At 42.2% G+C, this 18,486-nt stretch overlaps 1 protein-coding gene across 1 annotated transcript in view; it reads left to right on the top strand.

Moving 5' to 3' along the window:
* The window catches only part of BRSK2 (BR serine/threonine kinase 2), a gene marked incomplete at both ends in the record, with an annotated part of 331,243 nt that overhangs the window by 149,014 nt on the left and 163,743 nt on the right, over nt 1-18,486 (top strand). Inside the window, one exon of the mRNA XM_082485191.1 lies at nt 17,724-17,818. Within this exon, the coding sequence (XP_082341317.1) occupies nt 17,724-17,818 (95 nt within the window). The remainder of the gene's footprint in view (nt 1-17,723; nt 17,819-18,486) is intronic.

The following is an 18,486-nucleotide window of genomic DNA, read 5'->3' as shown; positions in this document are numbered from 1 at the left end:
GGCACCGGATGATTATCATATCCCTTCCCAACACAGTCATTCAGCCAGGTTAACCCTTTCCATTTGAACAGCTTGGTCTAACGAAGCTGCCTATCATTTTGCTACAGACCCGTCCTTTTCCTAGAGCAGAGTGAGTAAAATGATAGGCGAGAGGAGAGAGATTTTCCTTCATGTTTTTTTTTTCTGTTCTTCTGATGTTGCTTCTAGAAATCAGCATCCTTTCTCCTATCTAAAATACAGTGTTGTTGTTTTCATTAAATGGATCATAAATTTGAAAGCTCTCTCTCCAACTTTATACATTCACATATAACATAGGAAGCACTCCACTTTTCCGTTCAGATTCTCTGCTGTCAGTCAGGAACAGGTCTAGTGGCACAAATGGAATTATTCTCCTGTTACACTGCTGTAGCAGGGGGTGGGTGTGAGGTTTATCTGGAATTTAATAAAAACGATGGTCTACTGGCCAATTATTTCTGCTCTAGCATATAGTTTGTAGTTGAAAATACATTAATAATTTTTTCTAGCTTTTACGTACTCCCACCAACTTAAAATGTGATTGTGGCATGTGCTTGGTTTCCAGCTCTGCCACAGGGTTTCCGTGTGACCTTCAGCAAGTTACCCAATTTCTTCATGCCTGAAGTCTTTATCTTCAAACTGAGAAATAGCACATAATTAGGTGTACTTTTGACTGCCTTGTCTGTATGGATCATAACCACCTACCCTAAGGCAGGGCCTAGCACCTATTTTGTGCATGCATCATGTTTAGCACAGTAGAGTCCTAGTCTTGGGTTGAGTCTTCCAGTATAAACAGCAATAATAATTCCATAGGTCTCCTTCACATAATTAGTTCTGTGCTCAGTTATGTATTTTCTCTTTAAAAATAGTTTTCTCAGTAGTCCTGAAATACGTTCATGAGGCTTGAAAATGACTGGAGAATATGATTATTTTCTGCAGTATCCTATTCTTACTGTGTTAAATGTGTCATAAAGTTGAGCTTTCCCAATAGCAGCCTGAATATTATCTCATGCTGTGTCTGCTTATATGGGGGCAGGAGAGAGAGTGCAAATTCCTATATATTTGTAAATATGAATATCTCTCTGTTTATTAGTTAGTGTTGATTCTACCTAGGTCACCTCAGTAGCTCCATCACTTTGTAGACAGTTCTCTGTCTTAAAGATTAAGCCCTGCTTAAAGCTGGAACCCACCTCAAGTGCTGACATATTTCCCATAGCTCCCCTGTTTCTCCATCCTGAACAGCTGAGTTCCCACATCCAACAGGATATGAGGAAATGTGAACCTCGAACCACAGGCTCTAGCTCATAGAATCATAGAATAGTTTAGGTTGGAAGGGACCTTAAAGACCGTCTAGTCCCAGCCGCCCTGCCATGGCCAGGGACACCTTCCACTAGACCAGGTTACTCAAAGCCCTATCTAACCTGGCCTTGAACACTTCCAGGCATGGGGTATCCACAGCTTCTCTGAGCAACCTGTTCCAGTGTCTCACCACCTGCATAGTGAAAAATTTCTTCCTAATATCTATTCTAAATCTACCCTCTTCCAGTTTGAAGCCATTACCCCTCATCCTATCACTACATGCCTTTGTAAAAAGTCCCTCTCCAGCTGTCTTGTAGGCACCCTTCAGATACTGGAAAGCTGATATAAGATGCCAGTAAATTAAGTGCAGAAGTGGCAAGGATGCTGCTGAGGAGGTAGGGTTTGGCTACAGCAATGCACTCTTGTTTGCACTTTTGTTGGGTTCTGACATGTGACTGATCTCCTAGCTGTGAAGAGAATTATTTATCTGAAAAGTAGAGTTGATGATTTTATGTCATGTATATTTAAATCAAGGCAATTTAGATTGTGGCTTTTTATTACGGTTTAAATCAGCAAGGGCAAAACCTTGATTTCATTTATTGATTCCATACTTATTTGTCATTTGTACATTTTAGCTATTTTCCTAAAGAAAGGTTGATTTTCAAGTTGGTGGCCATCCAGGTATGTTGATTTGCCCAACAGTTCTTTTTACACAAAATTTAGTATTTTTTTTCTGTGATTAGGAAGACATTCTTTACTACTGCCCATTCACTGAAGTCATAATGTAGTTAATGTGCATTTACTTGTATCCATTCTTTAAATTTTTTTGCGAAATTATACATTGATGGCTGGCATTTTCTACTCACTGTAGGTGCACATACATTCTTTATAGGTAATTTGCATCAACTTCTGTTTGGTTTGGAAATTGAAGTGAAATTGAATTGATTTTAAAAATTTAAAATCATTATTTATTATCCAGGTGTGTTGATTCCATTTAAATATAAAAATAAAGGAAAAAATATTTTAAACCAGTTTGGTTTGAACAGTTACAACACATGTGAGGTACATCTAGGCCCACACCATACAGAGCTCTCTGCTGATTTCCCGGTGCACCTCACTGCTCACCTGGCATTTCTGGGCTCTGGAAAACAGCATGTGTTGCACTGGGATCTGCAGCAAGTGGGGATCCCCACTTGGAACTAGAATGAGACCAACCAGACCGTAGAGCCAGGTCTCTGGAGGAGGAAGTCTCAGCTTCGATTTACATGTATTGTTACTCTTCTTCCCTTCAGCAATTCCAAAAAAATGCGTTGATTGGGAGTGTTTGAGGTAGGGGTAAGGTTGGCAGACAAACTTCACTGGGGTGGGGAAAGGGTAAGCTATCATTATTGGCAGCAGCTGAAGACTCAGTCCAGCAGTGGCTCTTTCCTGCTGTGTGGGAAGAAGTAGAGAGCAATTTGTATGGCTGGGTGTCTGGTGAGGGCATCTAAGCCGAAAGAATCGGGAGGAAGGTTGGGGTGAGGAAGGAGAAGTTGTGTTTCACATGTCCAACTAATAAAAGCATGAATTTACCACAGCAGTGGCCCCATTCGTGACATTGCCTGTAGTCAGAGCAGAAGCACATGAAGTTATCCTTAAGCTGGTAAGGTCTCTGCTTATAGGAAGACTCCTGCGAATGGACTGTGGCATGGCTGAAGAGAAACAAAAAGCTCGTTCACATCTTTCTTTCTCACTTCCTCTTTGTTGTACAGCTTCTGATTTAGTACTAGCTAGGAAACTTTAGGGGAAAGGTTTTCTTTTAGGACAAAACATGTAGAAAACATGAATAATTACTTAGAATAATTCAGATAACATTCTTCAAAACTGCTGCAAAGAAACATTGTTGTTCCATTAAACATCCTTAAAACACTCCAAAAGTGTTCTTTGCTCATTAATACCTATGGAGACTGAATGGAAGGAAATCACTGAAGGAACCAAATACAATACATTGTATTTTTGAGACCAAAACCTGGAGGAATGGCTGATACACCAGGTGGTTGTGGCTGCCATCCAGAGGTACTTTGACATACTGGAGAACTGGGCAGGCAGGAACGTCACAGAGTTCAGCAAGGGTAAATGCAAGATCCTGCACTTGGGGAGGAGTAACTCGAGGCACCAGTACGAGCAGGGGACCAGCCAGCTGGAAGGCAGATATGCAGAGAAGGACCTTGGCGTCCTGGTGGACAAGCTGGCCATAAGCCAGCTGTGCACCCTTGTAGTGGAGGCGGCCAACAGTATCTTGGACTGCAGGATCGACTAGACTGAGGCAAGTGATCCTTCCCTCCTGTTCAGCACTGATGAGGCCACAACTGGAGAACTGGGTCTCAAGCATCTCTTGTGAGAGGAGGGCTGGGACTGTTCAGCCTGGTGAAAAAGTTCAAGGGTTTCTCATCCATGTGTATAAATACATGATGGGAGGAAATTAAGAGGGAGCTGACTCTTCTCAGGAGTGCCCACTGACAGGACAAGAGGCACAAATTAAAACAATTCAATCTGAACACAAGAAAACACCTTTTTACTGTGAGGGTGGTCAAACAATGGAACAGGTAGCCAAAGAGTTTATGGAGTCTCCATCTATGGAGGTATTCAAAACCCAACTGGACACGGTTTTGGGCAGCCTGCTTTAGCTGGCCCTGCTTGAGCAGGGGCTTGGACTAGAGGATCTTGAGAGGTCCCCCCCAGCCTGCATGATTCTGTGACTCTGTAACCATCAGCAGATTCCAGATTCTTTTTTTCTTTTCTCCTCCCAGTGGATTCCAGACCACTAGCACAAGTCAGGCAGCATGTTTAGGGAAGACTTTATTTGTTTCTTTAACCCTGTTGCTAAATAACTGGCCATCTGCTACCATGATTTTCTTTATGCTGTTTCCTGTGCACTGGCACCAAGTGCAGTCTGGACATTCCTGCTCTAGTATTCACTCACCTGATTGCCTCTGTGCTTTCAGAAGGCACTTTCTCTGCCCAGTACAGCATTAGGTACAGTACACAGCAACAGTCACATACAGCTGCAGAGGTAGATTTTAAGTAGAGTATACTGCAGAGAAGAGAGACAAAGGTTTTCAAAAGAACCTTCATTTTAGGCTTCTTCATGTTATGGTTAGTGGGATTTACAGTTGTTGCTGTGGGCAGTGGGATTCTCCTTCATATTTGACAACCTGTAGTCACACAGGGCCACAGATTTGCCTTAATTCCCTTCAATATGACCAGAGGGGAGCACCTTTGCTCTTTCTCAACCGCAACTATGAAAAAAAGCCTCTGTTTAGACAAACCTCATCTGAGAAGTAAGTTAGCTTCTCTTTCTGTGTTTCTCTGTCCATCTCCCGGAGCTTGCTGGGGCTTCTATCCCAGTGAAGGGGAAGGGAGGAGATCTAGTGTTAAGGTCCTTTAAAGTCTTGTATTTGCAAGTGAAAAAGGTCCCTCAGGAAACTTACGGCAGTTCCTTTTGCAGCTGAAATCTGTGGGGCTGAATCTGTTACACACTCCACTATCGGTAAGGCTCACAGTACACAGGTGCTTTCAGGAACACCTGTTTCTACTGTACGTAGCCAGTCTGCTTGTGCAGGAGGCCTCATTCACCGGGGCTGGATCTCAGGAAGCAGATCCTGTGCTTATGGCAGTCCCGTTGCACCATTTTGTGACATTACGTAGGTCATTCCAGCTCACAGTGTTTCCCATACTGGTTTTGTTTGTCCAACTGAACAAACCATGCTCGTCGGTTTGCAGATTGCATTACCAGAATTGGACTTTCCATCTCTGAAGACTGAGGCTTTTCTATATTTGTCCCTTGCTAGAGTTCCCGATTCTCGTTTTAAGTCTTTTTCCATCCTTGCTGAGAGTTTTTTAAATTATTCCCCTAATAAGATTTGGACTGCAGCCTCTAACCTTTAGTGTCTTAACCATAGAGGGTCACAGACAAATAGTGTTTCTGTGGGATGCCTGTCCTGCCAGATAAATGCTATTTAGCTGCTGATGATTCTTGTGTTCAGGAGAGACTCTTACATACCCCATCCTACGCAACTTTGCCATAGCCTTAATGTGCGAGTGGCCTGACCCTGCAGTATGAGTAAAGACTATCACAGCAGTTTCTAGTCACTTAGGAGCTCATAATACAAAGCCAAAGAACATAAGTGTGTGTGTAATGTTCATAAGGACGAGACAGTATTTTCTTGTGCTCTTTACAGGCAGTATCCCTTAAGGCCAGTGGCTTTGCAGAAAGTGATACATGATTTGTCTAATGCCATTATTGCTGGGTAGTACTGTATTATCTTAGCACGTTTATCCCCTGTGTATGTCGGAACACTGAACGGGCACAGCAACCTCAATTATTTCTGAGCTGCCTCCTCTTCTGAGCATGAGAGGCTCTGAGTCAACACTGAGCTCCTCTGTGGCCATTGTTTGTAGACTGCGCTGTGTTGTGTCACCTCCTTGGAGAGACTGGGATGGCTGTGGCTCTTCTTGGTCGGTGGGAATTGGGCACAATTCCAAGGAAGCCAATGGGATTACACTAGTGTACGTGCAGGGAAAACTGAGTCCTCGTGTGGGAGTGTTTATCTTGAGGGACGGTGTTTTTAACTTTTGCCCAGACTTTGTTGCTGTTAGGGAGAAGATGCTTATTGGTCTTTTGCTTATTTCCATGTACTTGTCCAGGCTTAAAATTTGTCCTTCTTAAGGTGATTTTTTTGACTGAACCTTTCTCAATCTTCTGACACCTCATGCTAACTGTGCGGGGCCAAGAAATACAATTATTAGTAGAATAGAAAGCAATCAGAGGAAAAACCCTGGGGATGAGATTCTCTGTTGACATCTAGAAAACTCATCCACTCTTTACCCTTCTTTATTGTGGGTCTGGCCTTGAACTAGTGTTTGTGGGGAGCCTAATTTAAAGATTTCATGTTGATACTAAGAAATTACCAGTCTGAGTAAAGGTGAAACCCTTTCCTGTGTGGGGGAGTGGTGCAGTAAAAGGTGCCGTAGATTCAAGAATGACAATGCCTACAGATTTGTTTTGCCTTCGTGATAGTCAACACATACAGAGAGTTGTATACTTTGGCAACTGTTGAGAACAGCTGGTTCTAGCATAGCTATAAGGTCTTCTACAGCCAGATCTTTCAGCACTTCATCTCACTCTCTACAGCAACACCCGTTGGAGGCAGCCATGAGCTGCTGCTGAAGAAACTGATCTGCAAATTCCTGAAACAGATTGCATTGACTTCAGTGGGCTCCAGATCAGACCCATGGGTTTGTTCATCATCCTCCCCAGTGAATTCTTCCAGAAGAGAAAAATTCACTGTGGGGTCTTCTAGCAACTCATGCAGGGCTTGTTACACAGGTAACCTGGAACAGAAGCGTGACACAAAGATGTGTTTTGACAAGACAGTTTTCATGCTACTGTCCTTTTATAATCACCAGTTCCTGCCTGAGTTTGAAATTGAACTCTATTTCGGGGCGTACTTAGCCTCAGCTACTCTGATATGAATTTCCAAGTGATGAAGCTGGGTATCAGAAGGTGGGTTGCGGTGTGCATGTTTGTATTTATCCAAGTACCTTTCTTTTGAGAGGAAATTAAATTCACTTCATTTTCTTTCTTTTTTTTTTTTTGGTGGAGGCACAGCTGACCGTGCTCTCTAGGTATTACATTGTTTCTCATAAACCTTACCTTAAATTAATGAGGTGCTTGGGCCTTTTTTATAACTATGTATTGAATATTACCCCCTGCTTTTCTCTGTCTGTAAGGAACACGGTGAACCAGCTGTAGTGAAGTTTGTACTACATGAGCAGGCAGCTCCTGTTCTTGGTGTAGAAGTCGATAAATGCTTTCAGCTCCATGCTGTGACCTGAGCCATTATTCTCACATTAAAGGAAATACTGTTGAAAATTCTTATTTTTTTTACATGGCTGTTTCTATTCATTAAAATTATAATAGTCTATTTTTTTTGACCTTCAATTCTTTTGCTGTGACTTTCCTTTTTTTAGGCCAGAAATCAGTTTTCAAATGGTCTTTCTTCCCATTGTCCTAAGCTAAAGGCTGGGAGTATCTCATATTCAGTATAATTAAGAGAATGTGGTATTTCCTGCACTTTTTACAGAGGAACATATTGCAAAATGGAAGAAGCAGTCTGGTACAATTGTGTCATGAGAACCTTGCCTTCATAGTTTCGTGATGCACACAATCCGCTATGGAGGATGGGAGGCACTTAAAACATTTGCTCAAACTGAGACTACGTAGGCCCACATGTCGGGGTGTAGGAGTAATGTGAAAATATCAGAATCTTATTAAAATTATTTATGTCCATTTCTTTCCATTTAATTGTATGGAGCTCTGTTCTGCGGGCCCGTAAGTCTGCTGTTACAAGTCTCCAGACCTTCCCTCGACCTCTTGCGCCTCCAGTAGCCTCAGGGCCACCCGTTCTCCATCCCCCTCCCCTGTCCCCTTGGCTAACCTGCCACCAAGGTGCTACAATTGGACTCTGCCCAGGAGTTCATTCTCATGCTGACTGACCAGGAAGGCTTCTTCTTTTAGCCAGACTGAATGACAGAAGTCTAATCTGTATCCTTACCTTTCTTGTACTGGGGCAACTTACAAGGTATCTCCATAGCCAGCTGCTCACTTTTGTTGAACCTGTTACTGAGGGCTCATTGTTGAATTTAGTTGGTGTTTGCCAGTGTCATCCATGTCACTGGACAGGGTGCATGGACAGCTAGATGTGCGAGGTGTCTGTATTAACCTTGTTTCACTAGGAAGTCACATTAATTATTATTTTTTTAAATAAATAATCAAGATATCATGCATCCAAAGAGGAGCTTAAGAAGTCTGAAACTATAGTGAGAGGAACTGCATTAGAAATTCGGAGGGGTTTGAACTTACATATTAACTCAGCAGGATTTGAATTCCAAAGTCCACTGCCTTCTTTGGAGGTCTTGGTATCATTTTGAAAAGGGCTGTGGCCATACCATGGGAGCCAAATACAGAGCAGGGAAGATGAGGTGTCCCTGCTGTGCTCTTACCTGAATGCTTGCCTGATTCTCCTCTTGTATTTGATAACATGAAAATGTATGGTGGGAGTATCTCCATGGAATGACATTAACATAAAGATCTCACAATCTCAAAAATCTGTCACAGGTAATGAAGTTCTTTCAAACTTTGTTGTATTCTGTTGACTGAGTACAGGAGGAAGAACCAAATCTGAGAAGGAAATACAGGGACAACTGAGATGTTAGATGTTCTGTTTGGTAGATGCTGGTTGAGCAACAAGACTATGTGCTCACAGGTCTGGACTAGCCACAGCATCTGTTGTCTTCTACACAGGAGAAAGGAGAGAGTAAGCTGTATGGAAGAAAACTCTGCAAGTCATAGGTGAACTGCAGGACAAATGGGTAAAACTGTGGAGAGTGTTACTGCAGGAGACATAAGTTGCTACAGACAATAGGTGTAGAGGTCCATAGATGTGGTGAGGACCTGTTGGGATGGGACTTGAGATCTCATTGGGGAACATGAGGAGGATCCAGGAGTTTGTGGTGGACAATGAAATGAAATTTAGGGGTTTCTAACCCTAAATGAAATCTGCAAGAGGTCAGCCCCTATTAGTTCTACTGTGTACAAAACAATTTGTCCTTAGAAAGAAATCTGTAGCTGTAGACCAATGTATGCAGTGGCTATCCAATGTATTTCTCCCCTGGCTGTGTATGGGCCATATCCCAGTGCCATTAACAAGCCCTTCTGGAGTTCATGGGAATTGGGATGTGGTGCACGTGCTTGTGACTTGCTGCTTGGCACCTTGTTCATAGCGTGGGTGCAAGTATGGTTAATCCAAATCACTTCTTGAGCCTGCAGTGCAGCATATCGGCAGTCAGTGAAAATCCTGTTAGGAATCTGTCAGTGGGTGATTAAGAGATGTCAGAGGGCACAGTAAGCTGTAACAGCACTGAGCTGGGTAGATGAAGTGTTCTGTGGTGAGCCTAATCTTGTGAAGAGCATGACCTTTGTCTTCTGTATAAAGGTTTTCCATGGTAACCCTCTGTTTTAATCAAGTTCTTAATATACATATAACCTAGCTGAAACAGTCTCGGTTGATGGGAGGGTCAAAAGGGTGTGAGGACTTCCTGAGAGAGGGAGGGGGGAAAGGTGTGGTGAAGAAGGGGAGATGTAAGAAATGAGTGTAGAAAATGGGATTAACATCAGCTAAAAGCACACGTGAAGAGCGGTTTATCTGCTGTTTCCCCTCCTCCGTCCTCACCTCCTCTTTCTCTGCTGCGTGTAGTTCCCTCCTTATTAGTGCATTAGACCTTCTCAGTAGATCACTGGACCAAGCGGGGACATTGTGGCTCATTACCCAGATGCTACCTAATTACAGTGACGTGTTTTCTAAAAGATATCTTAGGCAGGATAGACAGAGCTCTGCTGGCTTCCTGCTATACCTGAAAATGGCCATCCTTGGTCATCTCCTGACAAAGGATTAGAATCATAGAATCAGTGAGGTTGGAAGGGACCTTTAAGATCATCAAGTCCAACCATTAACCTACCCTGATAAAAACACCACCACTTCTAAACCATGTCCCTAAGCACCTCATCTACCCTTCTCTTAAACACCTCCAGGGATGGTGAATCCACCACCTCTCTGGGCAGCTTATTCCAATGTTTAATAACCCTTTCAGTGAAAAAATGCTTCCTAATATCCAATCTAAACCTGCCCTGACATAACTTGAACCCGTTTCCTCTTGTCCTATCACTTGTCGCCAGGGAGAAGAGGTCAGCTCCCATCTCTCTAAAACCTCCTTTCAGGTAGTTGTAGAGGGTGATAAGGTCTCCCCTCAGCCTCCTCTTCTCCAGGCTAAACAACCCCAGATCCCTCAGTCGTTCCTCATAAGGTTTGTCCTCCAGACCCTTCACCAGCTTTGTAGCCCTTCTCTGGACATGCTCCAACACCTCAATGTCCTTCTTGTAGTGAGGGGCCCAAAACTGAACACAGTACTCGAGGTGAGGCCTCACCAGTGCCGAGTACAGGGGGATGATTACTTCCCTTATTAATGAAGTCTGAAGGGGGACAGAAAGAGTTTTTCAAGGAGATGTACAGCTGTTGGAAAGTGGAAAGAAAAGCTTTTGACTAGCAGAGTTGAGGGCAAAAGCAGAGTTTTCCCAATACCCATCCAGTGATGGTAAAAATAGATTATTTTTTTTTCGGTGCATCAATGGAAAGATCTTTATATTTTAATTTATCTTTTTCATTTGAAAACAGTGAAACCACTCTTCTCTTTCCCCATCTGCACGGGGTTGGGGTGCTGCACAAATGCTTTTAGGTGTGCACATTAGAGGCTGAAGGCTGCACTTCTTCTGTGGCAGCAAAGCTTAGCCTCCTAAGTGTTTTTATATGGGAACAAAGACTTGATCTGAAATAGGAGCTCAGCCCACTAGACATCACAAGCTGCTGACAGATCTCAGAGGACTTCAAGAGTTTGTTAGAGTTTGGCTGATGAAATAATGGCATTTTACAAAAGCAGCGTCCAGTGTGGCCATCAAGGTTTGTGTCCTGGTTCCCTCGAGTTGGGGGGTGGGAGCTCTTTAGACATGTGAGTGTCTATGGTATAATGGGAAGGAGAGCATGTCAAAAGGACTCAACAGTCACGTTCTTTACTATATTCAGGGGGCACAAAGTGTTTCTGAGAAGTATTGATTTATGAAATATTGTAAGAAAGAGACCAAGATAAAAATCAATAGAGGTGATGTTGGTTCTGTGTGTTTTGATCCTGCTGAGCTTGGAGGATGATCCTACCGTAATCTCTGAGGCATACAGTGTAAAACCTACTCCTAGTGGGCTGCTGTGTATATATACGTGCCTGTGTCTCTTGTTCTCTAATATCAGGCATGTGGATCCAGTCACATCTGAGCTGATGCATTGTTCTCACCAATCTTTGAGCTTAGGAGTGTGTCCCTTCGGCTGGCCGAGCCAGTGTACATTTGACAGCGCTCATAGCTCAGGAGAATAAATCTAGGCTATAGCAATTTAGCGTGCAGCTTCCCTGTGCTCTGAGCTGAGGCACGTGAATCCCCGACACTGATGAACATCTTCCATGCTCCTACTGAGCATTTGAACTCTGGCTTTAATCCTACTGTAATTACAGTTTATTCAATTTAGAAACAGTTATTGCATGAGCCCTCAGAACAGCCTTTTAACACTAGAATCTGTCTGTAGAAGAGCCTATGGTCAAATTATTTCATTACCAACGTGGGTAGCTCCGTCCTCATTCTTTTAGATTTCTAGACAACCCTATACCTCCTTTCCCCATATGCAATTATAAATTGATACGGTATAATTTGCCTGTCATTTGATATAAGGCTCTGTTTATTTTAAAGGCAATAATTAGAGATAACAATTGCTATAGAAAAATAAACATCTGTTCAATGAGAAGACTGAGTAATTAAGGGCAATTATTGGTTTCCATAAGTAGGATGCTCAGTAACAAAGTTCTTTCCAGTGCAACTAAGAAGAGCCTAAGATGCATATTGTAGGAGACCAGATATCTATGCGCTAGAAGAATTGGGAAATGAAGTGAGAGCTATTAACAAGAAATTATCTAGACCTTTCTTTCCAGGTTTTTTTTTAAGATGCAGTTTTCCTGGTGGTAATATGTAAGGGTTTAGATCCCTTTCCAACATTCATTGCAAGGATTAATCAGTTAATCCTTCTACAGCCCTTGCAAGGCAAGTAAGTGTTACTATCCTTATTTTACGGCTATGGAAATTGTGTTGCTGTCGGCCAAATTTTAATCCATTTTCCACTATTGTAGATCTAAAGCAACTTCACTGCAGTCAGCAGAGTTAGACACTGTAACTGAACTGATTTAACCCTAATTGAAACTACAGTGTTTGTGAAGATAACTGAGAATAAAGAGCAAGAATATTACACTTCAAGCATTGTCCTGTGCTCCACTTGATTTGTATTAATGCTTTTGTTTGCTTTAAGGGTTGATTTTCTAAACTGGCATCCTTCAAGGTTTGCAGACCTTGCATATGCTAGTGCATTTTCAGGAATGAGAACCCATAAATCCTACTAAGATTTACAACAGCAACCTCCAATTTGTGGGCATAAATTACATTACTTCTATATAAAGATCATATGTGCAAAGCTCACATGCAGCAACTGTGTACACACACTGAGGGTTTTAAAAATCAGTTTACTTGGGTTTGTTCAGCCTAAGATTTTTGTTCCTCCTTTAATCCAGGTAGTTTGTTACCATTACTAGTTTGAGCCCTGAAGTAAACCACAAATGTTTTTGTCCTGCAGTGCCTAGATTAACATTTGCAGAGTATTCATTGACTTGAATTAATTGGCAATTAGCTAACTCAAGTTAAAAGAGGAGTGATATTTCTTTCTAGACATTCTTTTAATTGCTCATCCAGCCAAAAGAGATACTAGTGGCCAGACCAGACCTTTCCACTCAGATTTTTTTTAAGAAGTTTTTCGACAGTGCGCTCTGAATTGAAATGAACCATGCAGCTGATCTTCTGAAATCAGTGGCTAGTTTCCCTACTACAGAAATTTATCAATACTTACAAATAGGGCATTGGGTTGGTTTTATTTCAAACGAAAATGAAAGACCTACATGGACGGAAAAATTATATGTATTACATGTAGCAAATGTACCTAATTTTTCATTCCACTTCTTGAAGTAGTTATTGGCCTTATGGTTAAAAATCAGGATAATGAGTTACTTATGTTTAGCATTTCTGAAAAACTGTGGGAACATTATTTGTTAACAACGAGTATACCGTAAGTGCTGTACTTAAACAACAATGTTGTTTCATTATTTATTAGTCTCTCTCTCTCTCTCTCGATGATAAATTTGTTTCAGAGTGGTGTCTTTGGCAGACTCCAAGTTTGGATAGGACTGAAAAACAGTTCTCTCTTGTTCCCAGAACATTTCTTTCTCTAATGAAGAGTTGTAGTAACGGGATTATTAGTAAGGTGTTAGAATCCACAGTTGCATTCCCCCATACTGCAATTTACACAACTGTAAAGTGGGTATGAAATAGCACCAGCTCCACACTCTTAGTTTTTTATTCAGTCTGTGTTAGAGAAAATTACTACACAAAATGCAAGGCAAAAGTAAATCAGCCTTTTCTGAAATCCTGTCCTTGGCTGAAAAGTCATGCAAGTGATTGCCAGTTACAATATAGGCCACGGAGACGGCTTTCTGCGATCCAGGATTCACAGTGAATATATTGTCTCAGCTGGAGGGAAGTTTTTGATTCTCCATCCCCACAGTGCATTCTTCTTGGGTAAAATAGAGGATTCCTCTCTGTACTGCTTCAGGATGGGCTGTTCACCTGTCCAGCTGATTGGAACCAGTCCCTCACTCATCGCATAAGCTCCTGCCCATTTCAGAAAAGATCTGTGTATCTTTAAGCATCTGCAGAGTGGGAGTTTACTAGCAGCAAAATGCACAGGCATGGTTGTTAGCAGGTCAGTGCTGCATTAGGCTGTGTCAGGCCTGCGTGCTTCCCTTTGCTCTTCTTCCTTGAATGGCATCTTTCCCTTGTGTCATCTGGCGTTCCCCGTGCTCATTGATTTTCAATTCATGGCTTTTAATTATAAATGAAAAGACAATGTTTGCTTACACCTCCCCTTGCTTTTCAGCGTGTTCATGTTTTCTTCTTTACTCCCCAACCTGAAATTATAGGGCTGGTTCGGGTGCTGTTCAGTGGCTAAGATCAAAAGCAGCCCAATGTTTGCAGCTCGTAGGATGTAACAGCCTATTTGAAAGCCCCAGCATGTCAGTGCCCGAGACCGCCCGGGAACCACCAACGGATGGAAATCTGAAGCGTGCCCGGAGGAGTGAGTGGGTGTGACAGCTATGTGGGTGGTTGGGGGGAACTTCAAGTGCTTGATTCCCACAGCATCTTAGATTTTCTGCCAGGGTAGACCACAGTTACCTTTAACAGCCATGAAGATCACTTGCCTGCATTTGAGGGGTTAATTACTCACGAGGCTGACAAGTTCAAGCTCTATTTGTTGCCTGGCAGACTCGCTTTAAGCCAAGCCAGTGCAAAATATCCTCTTAGAGGCAGCCTTTTTTGTTTTCCTTTGGGGACCACACACGTACCTGTGCTGGCCTGAATGTATAGGTAAGCTTTACAAGTTAGTTCCTAGCTTGTTGACACATTTGTATTGGAGATTTGCTATAGATTCGTGGTGCTCATTAACAGCTGCGTATATGGGAGAGCAAAAACTGGAAGGGCCGCAGCCACTTCCACAACCCTGTAAATATCCCCTGGACGCTTGTTTACGAGCGAGCATTTCTGCCGCTTCCATTTCAATAACAGCTCAGCAGTTTACTTACATAGTTGCTTCTTATTCTCTCTTAAGGGTCTGTCATTACACAGATATATAATACATCTTGAATGGTTTATGTTCTCTGTGTCAGGAAAAGGGCTTCCTAAGCATCAGAAGCCCCCAGGAGTTCAAATCCCCATGTAAGTCATCTCTGAGTAGTTACACACTAGACTGGAATTATAGGACAGAAACAGAAGTCCGGAGTACAGGCCCTTCCTGCCCAAGCTCAGTTAGCATTTCCTAGTAGTAACAGAAGGGCCCTATCATATAGATGGACTTACTAAGAGGGTTGGGTTTTTTTGTTAGGCTGGCATGCAAATGTCAAAAGGAAGTGGCTAGGGGAGGAGGAAGGAGGTAAGGCAGAGCGACATGGTTTATTTTTAGTGTAAAATTACATTCAGCGAATGTAGTACATTGTAAATTGCTGTCTTGGGCTGTTCAGAGGGTTGTCTTAAAGTTCTATCGCCACAAACCAGACAGCGATGACAGTGCATTTTTTTCCTTGATTTTTAAAATGCGAATTGGGAGAAGAGGAAGAATGCATTAAATCTCACACGTGTTTTCTCATTCCGTCCTCTGGTACCATGGTGTGAATCAGGAAGGACTTCTTGAGGTCGATGAAATTAATTCAGTATAAAATCAGTATAGTTCAGTATCAGTGTGATTTTTGCAAGGTGTGTGGTGTCTTCTAACAGTTGATTAACTTTTTTATCAGAGTAAACAGAATGGTTTAATCTTAGTTTTTGAGTTTCTCTGGGAGTTTAGTAGCCAGAAGGACAGAGGATGCTCTGAAGATTACTGTACAGCATGGTGGTATCCCAGAAGTTCGTGGTTAAAACCCTTCTATGACTCAGTGACAGGGTGCTTCAGGGAGGACAAAGGAAAAATAGTTTACAGATCAGCCAAGTTCAGTGGGACAGATGTCTTGATTTGGGAGCAACAGCATTTGAAATCAAACCCTGAAGTGTGAGATACCAGAAGCCTTTATATTTTCTTCGGGGTGAAGGACAGAGAACAGTTGTTTGTCACCTTTATTGACCTCTTAAAATAATTGTTCTCCAGCATGTTCCAGTACAGCACTGTGCCACAGATCCTGGAAGTCTAGATACAAAGGACTGAGCTAGAGGTTTGGACGAGATTTGAACGTGTAACTAAGAGCGATGTAAAGAGTGATGCTGTAGTGCTGTAAGAGTGATGTAGAGCTGTGATTTGTTCTGGAGGGAGGAAGGAAGCAATCGGCACAGATTGAAACTGTGCACACTTTCAACAAAGTGGTGCCAAGTAGCCATTTACCAAACACAGAACAAAGCCAAAGAGGAGAAGCATAAGTAAGGCTGCAGCTGCTATGAATGGTGAACAGAGAGCCAGTAGTGCTATGGGTAATATTATAAATTTATTGAATAGACAAAATTCAGACATAAGAGTGAGGATTGGCCGGACATCACAGCATCTTGCCCCAGCTGCACTTCTCGGCTGCTTCAGGCAGAGGACAGGCTGTTACTATGCACAGTTTCAAATGGATTTGTCAGTGCACAGCATTCTTAATTTTTGTGACTTGTTTATGTCATGGCTGAAAGTAAGGATGTCAGCATTTAACCAGATGAGACTGAGAAATTATGTGACTAGAAATATCCAGAACACTTGAGCACACCATAAAAGAGATGTGACTCGAAGTGAGTCAGGAGTTTATTTCTTAGCATAATAACAGTGATTAATTGTTCCAAATTTATGATTAACTGTGTAGCAAAAAGATGGACAGGTATCTGCAGCAGATTGCTGGAGTCCCTGATGAACACCAGTTCACTTCACTGGGGACAGTTTGTAGCAAGGCAGTAGTCTGTGTATTCATTCCTCGATAGGAAGTGTGAAATCCTATGTTCATTGTTTCGCTGGACTGCAGATCTGTTGTGTTCAATTTGTAGATAAAGCAACGTGTTTTGCTTTGTGGTTTGCATCAGGAGATGGGGTCGGGATCTTAGCTGCAACCCAACCTAGGACCTGTGAGCTGAGCTAGACTTTTTCTTACTCTGCGGTGTCATTGCTCATAAATGCTCTGTGAAGCCCAGCAGGTCTCAGTGGCTCCGGGGAGGTGCTATTTCTTCTTACTTCAGTTATAACTGAATTAAACTAAATGGCAATTTGGCATATTGTGCGTGGAGTGGGATGGGATCCAGCCTATCAGGTGTTGTGCTGCATGTGCACGTTTGACAAGAGTAAAAGCTGAAGCAAACAAGATCTCACTAGACGAGACCTACATAGTACAGTTTTTCTGGGTACGAATTTTCTTGATGGTGATAGAGTTGATGCTACGTACCTCTTTTTTTTAATTCTTGGGAGTTTTGTTCCATATTTTGGTGATAGCTCAGACTTCCTGATCTTATCAGGATCCTTTTTGCCAATATATTCACTTAACAGCACTCTAAGTTATTTGAGGACAAAGATATAGTAAATAATAACAAATAAGAAGAATTTAGAATTGTATTGGCATATGTTGGTGTTCCTCCATATCACAGTGTTAACTTTATACAGCAGAGTAAATTAAAACAGTAAGGGAAAGCATAATTAAGTACCTTTTTATTGTGATCATGAAAGCTTTGGAAGGAACTAGAAAAAAGTAGAGGCCATGTCTACACTGCAGACATTTGGCCATCTAGTTGTGTCAATTCCTGAGCTTTCGTTGATATCAGTGTCAGCAAAAGCCTTTATCCCAGTGCTGTTAAATTGGCAGAAGTTTACTTCTTACTGGTAGAACGCACTTTGAGTGGTGAGAGCTGGAATACAGTGCTTCAACAAAAACACAGCTTCAACGGCAGAAACTGCAGCAGCATTAAGGATGTTGGTGGCTTCGCTGCCAAATGGTCACAATGTGAGCTGCAGGCGTCTTTGTTACTCGCAAGACCTTATCTGTCTGGAGGAGGAACTAGTGGAAATTTGTTTGCATATAATTTGCCAACTGCTGGGTTGTGTACTAATAGCAAAAATCTCAACAGTGGCTATCTCTAACCAATTCTTCCTTTCTGTTTTGCTCTGTTTCTCCTGCAGGGCTTGTGAAGTTGGGGGTTCACTGTGTCACGTGTCAGAAGGTCGCGATAAAAATTGTCAACAGAGAGAAGCTCAGCGAGTCGGTGCTAATGAAGGTAATTTTCTAATGGGAGATTTTAAAAAAAACTATGTTCTTGGCTCTGTGTCTTCTGTTCCATGCAAAATTAATATCCTTAATTATATATAACAAACACCCCTGTCAGTACTAGGATTATGTGGAGCATAATAACAATAATTTCGTTATGGGGGAGGCTAGGGCAGCTAAAATTAAATGGGAGTATGCCTGTGCTTTGTGAACAAAATAAACGGTCAGCTGCAGAGTTGTTGCTTCTCTGCTGGGGCAGATCTGTGTTGGGCATTTGACTTCCACCGCTACAGCAGCGCGTGATAGTTGCAGTGCATTGCAGACTCGGGTGTACAAATGTCAGTAGGAAGAGATTTAAGAGAGGCTGGTGAATCTGTTGTTTGAGTACTCCTACTGCTTGCTCTGCTGCATGGGTTCGTTATGATCTGATGCGCCAAGGTCCATGACTGTTTAAAGCTGTTGTAATTCTGTTAACATTCCACAGAGCTGTGCCATTGGAAACCATCAAAGTGTCTGTCCTGATGGTCCCAATGACTATAGTGTTCAGAAGAGCTTAATTCATTTTTTACCTAGCCTTGTGATATCCATCTCCTTACATGAGTGTCATTGATTGATCTTGGAAACCTAAAAATAAAATAAATGTATGCATAAAAGTTTGTTCATGTGATTTGGCGACTA

The sequence above is a fragment of the Vanellus vanellus genome (genome assembly GCF_965231255.1).
Source record: "Vanellus vanellus genome assembly, chromosome: 6".
NCBI classification, from domain to species: domain Eukaryota; kingdom Metazoa; phylum Chordata; class Aves; order Charadriiformes; family Charadriidae; genus Vanellus; species Vanellus vanellus.
Note: the sequence above shows the minus strand (reverse complement) of the source record. Positions and strands in the feature narration are given on the sequence as shown.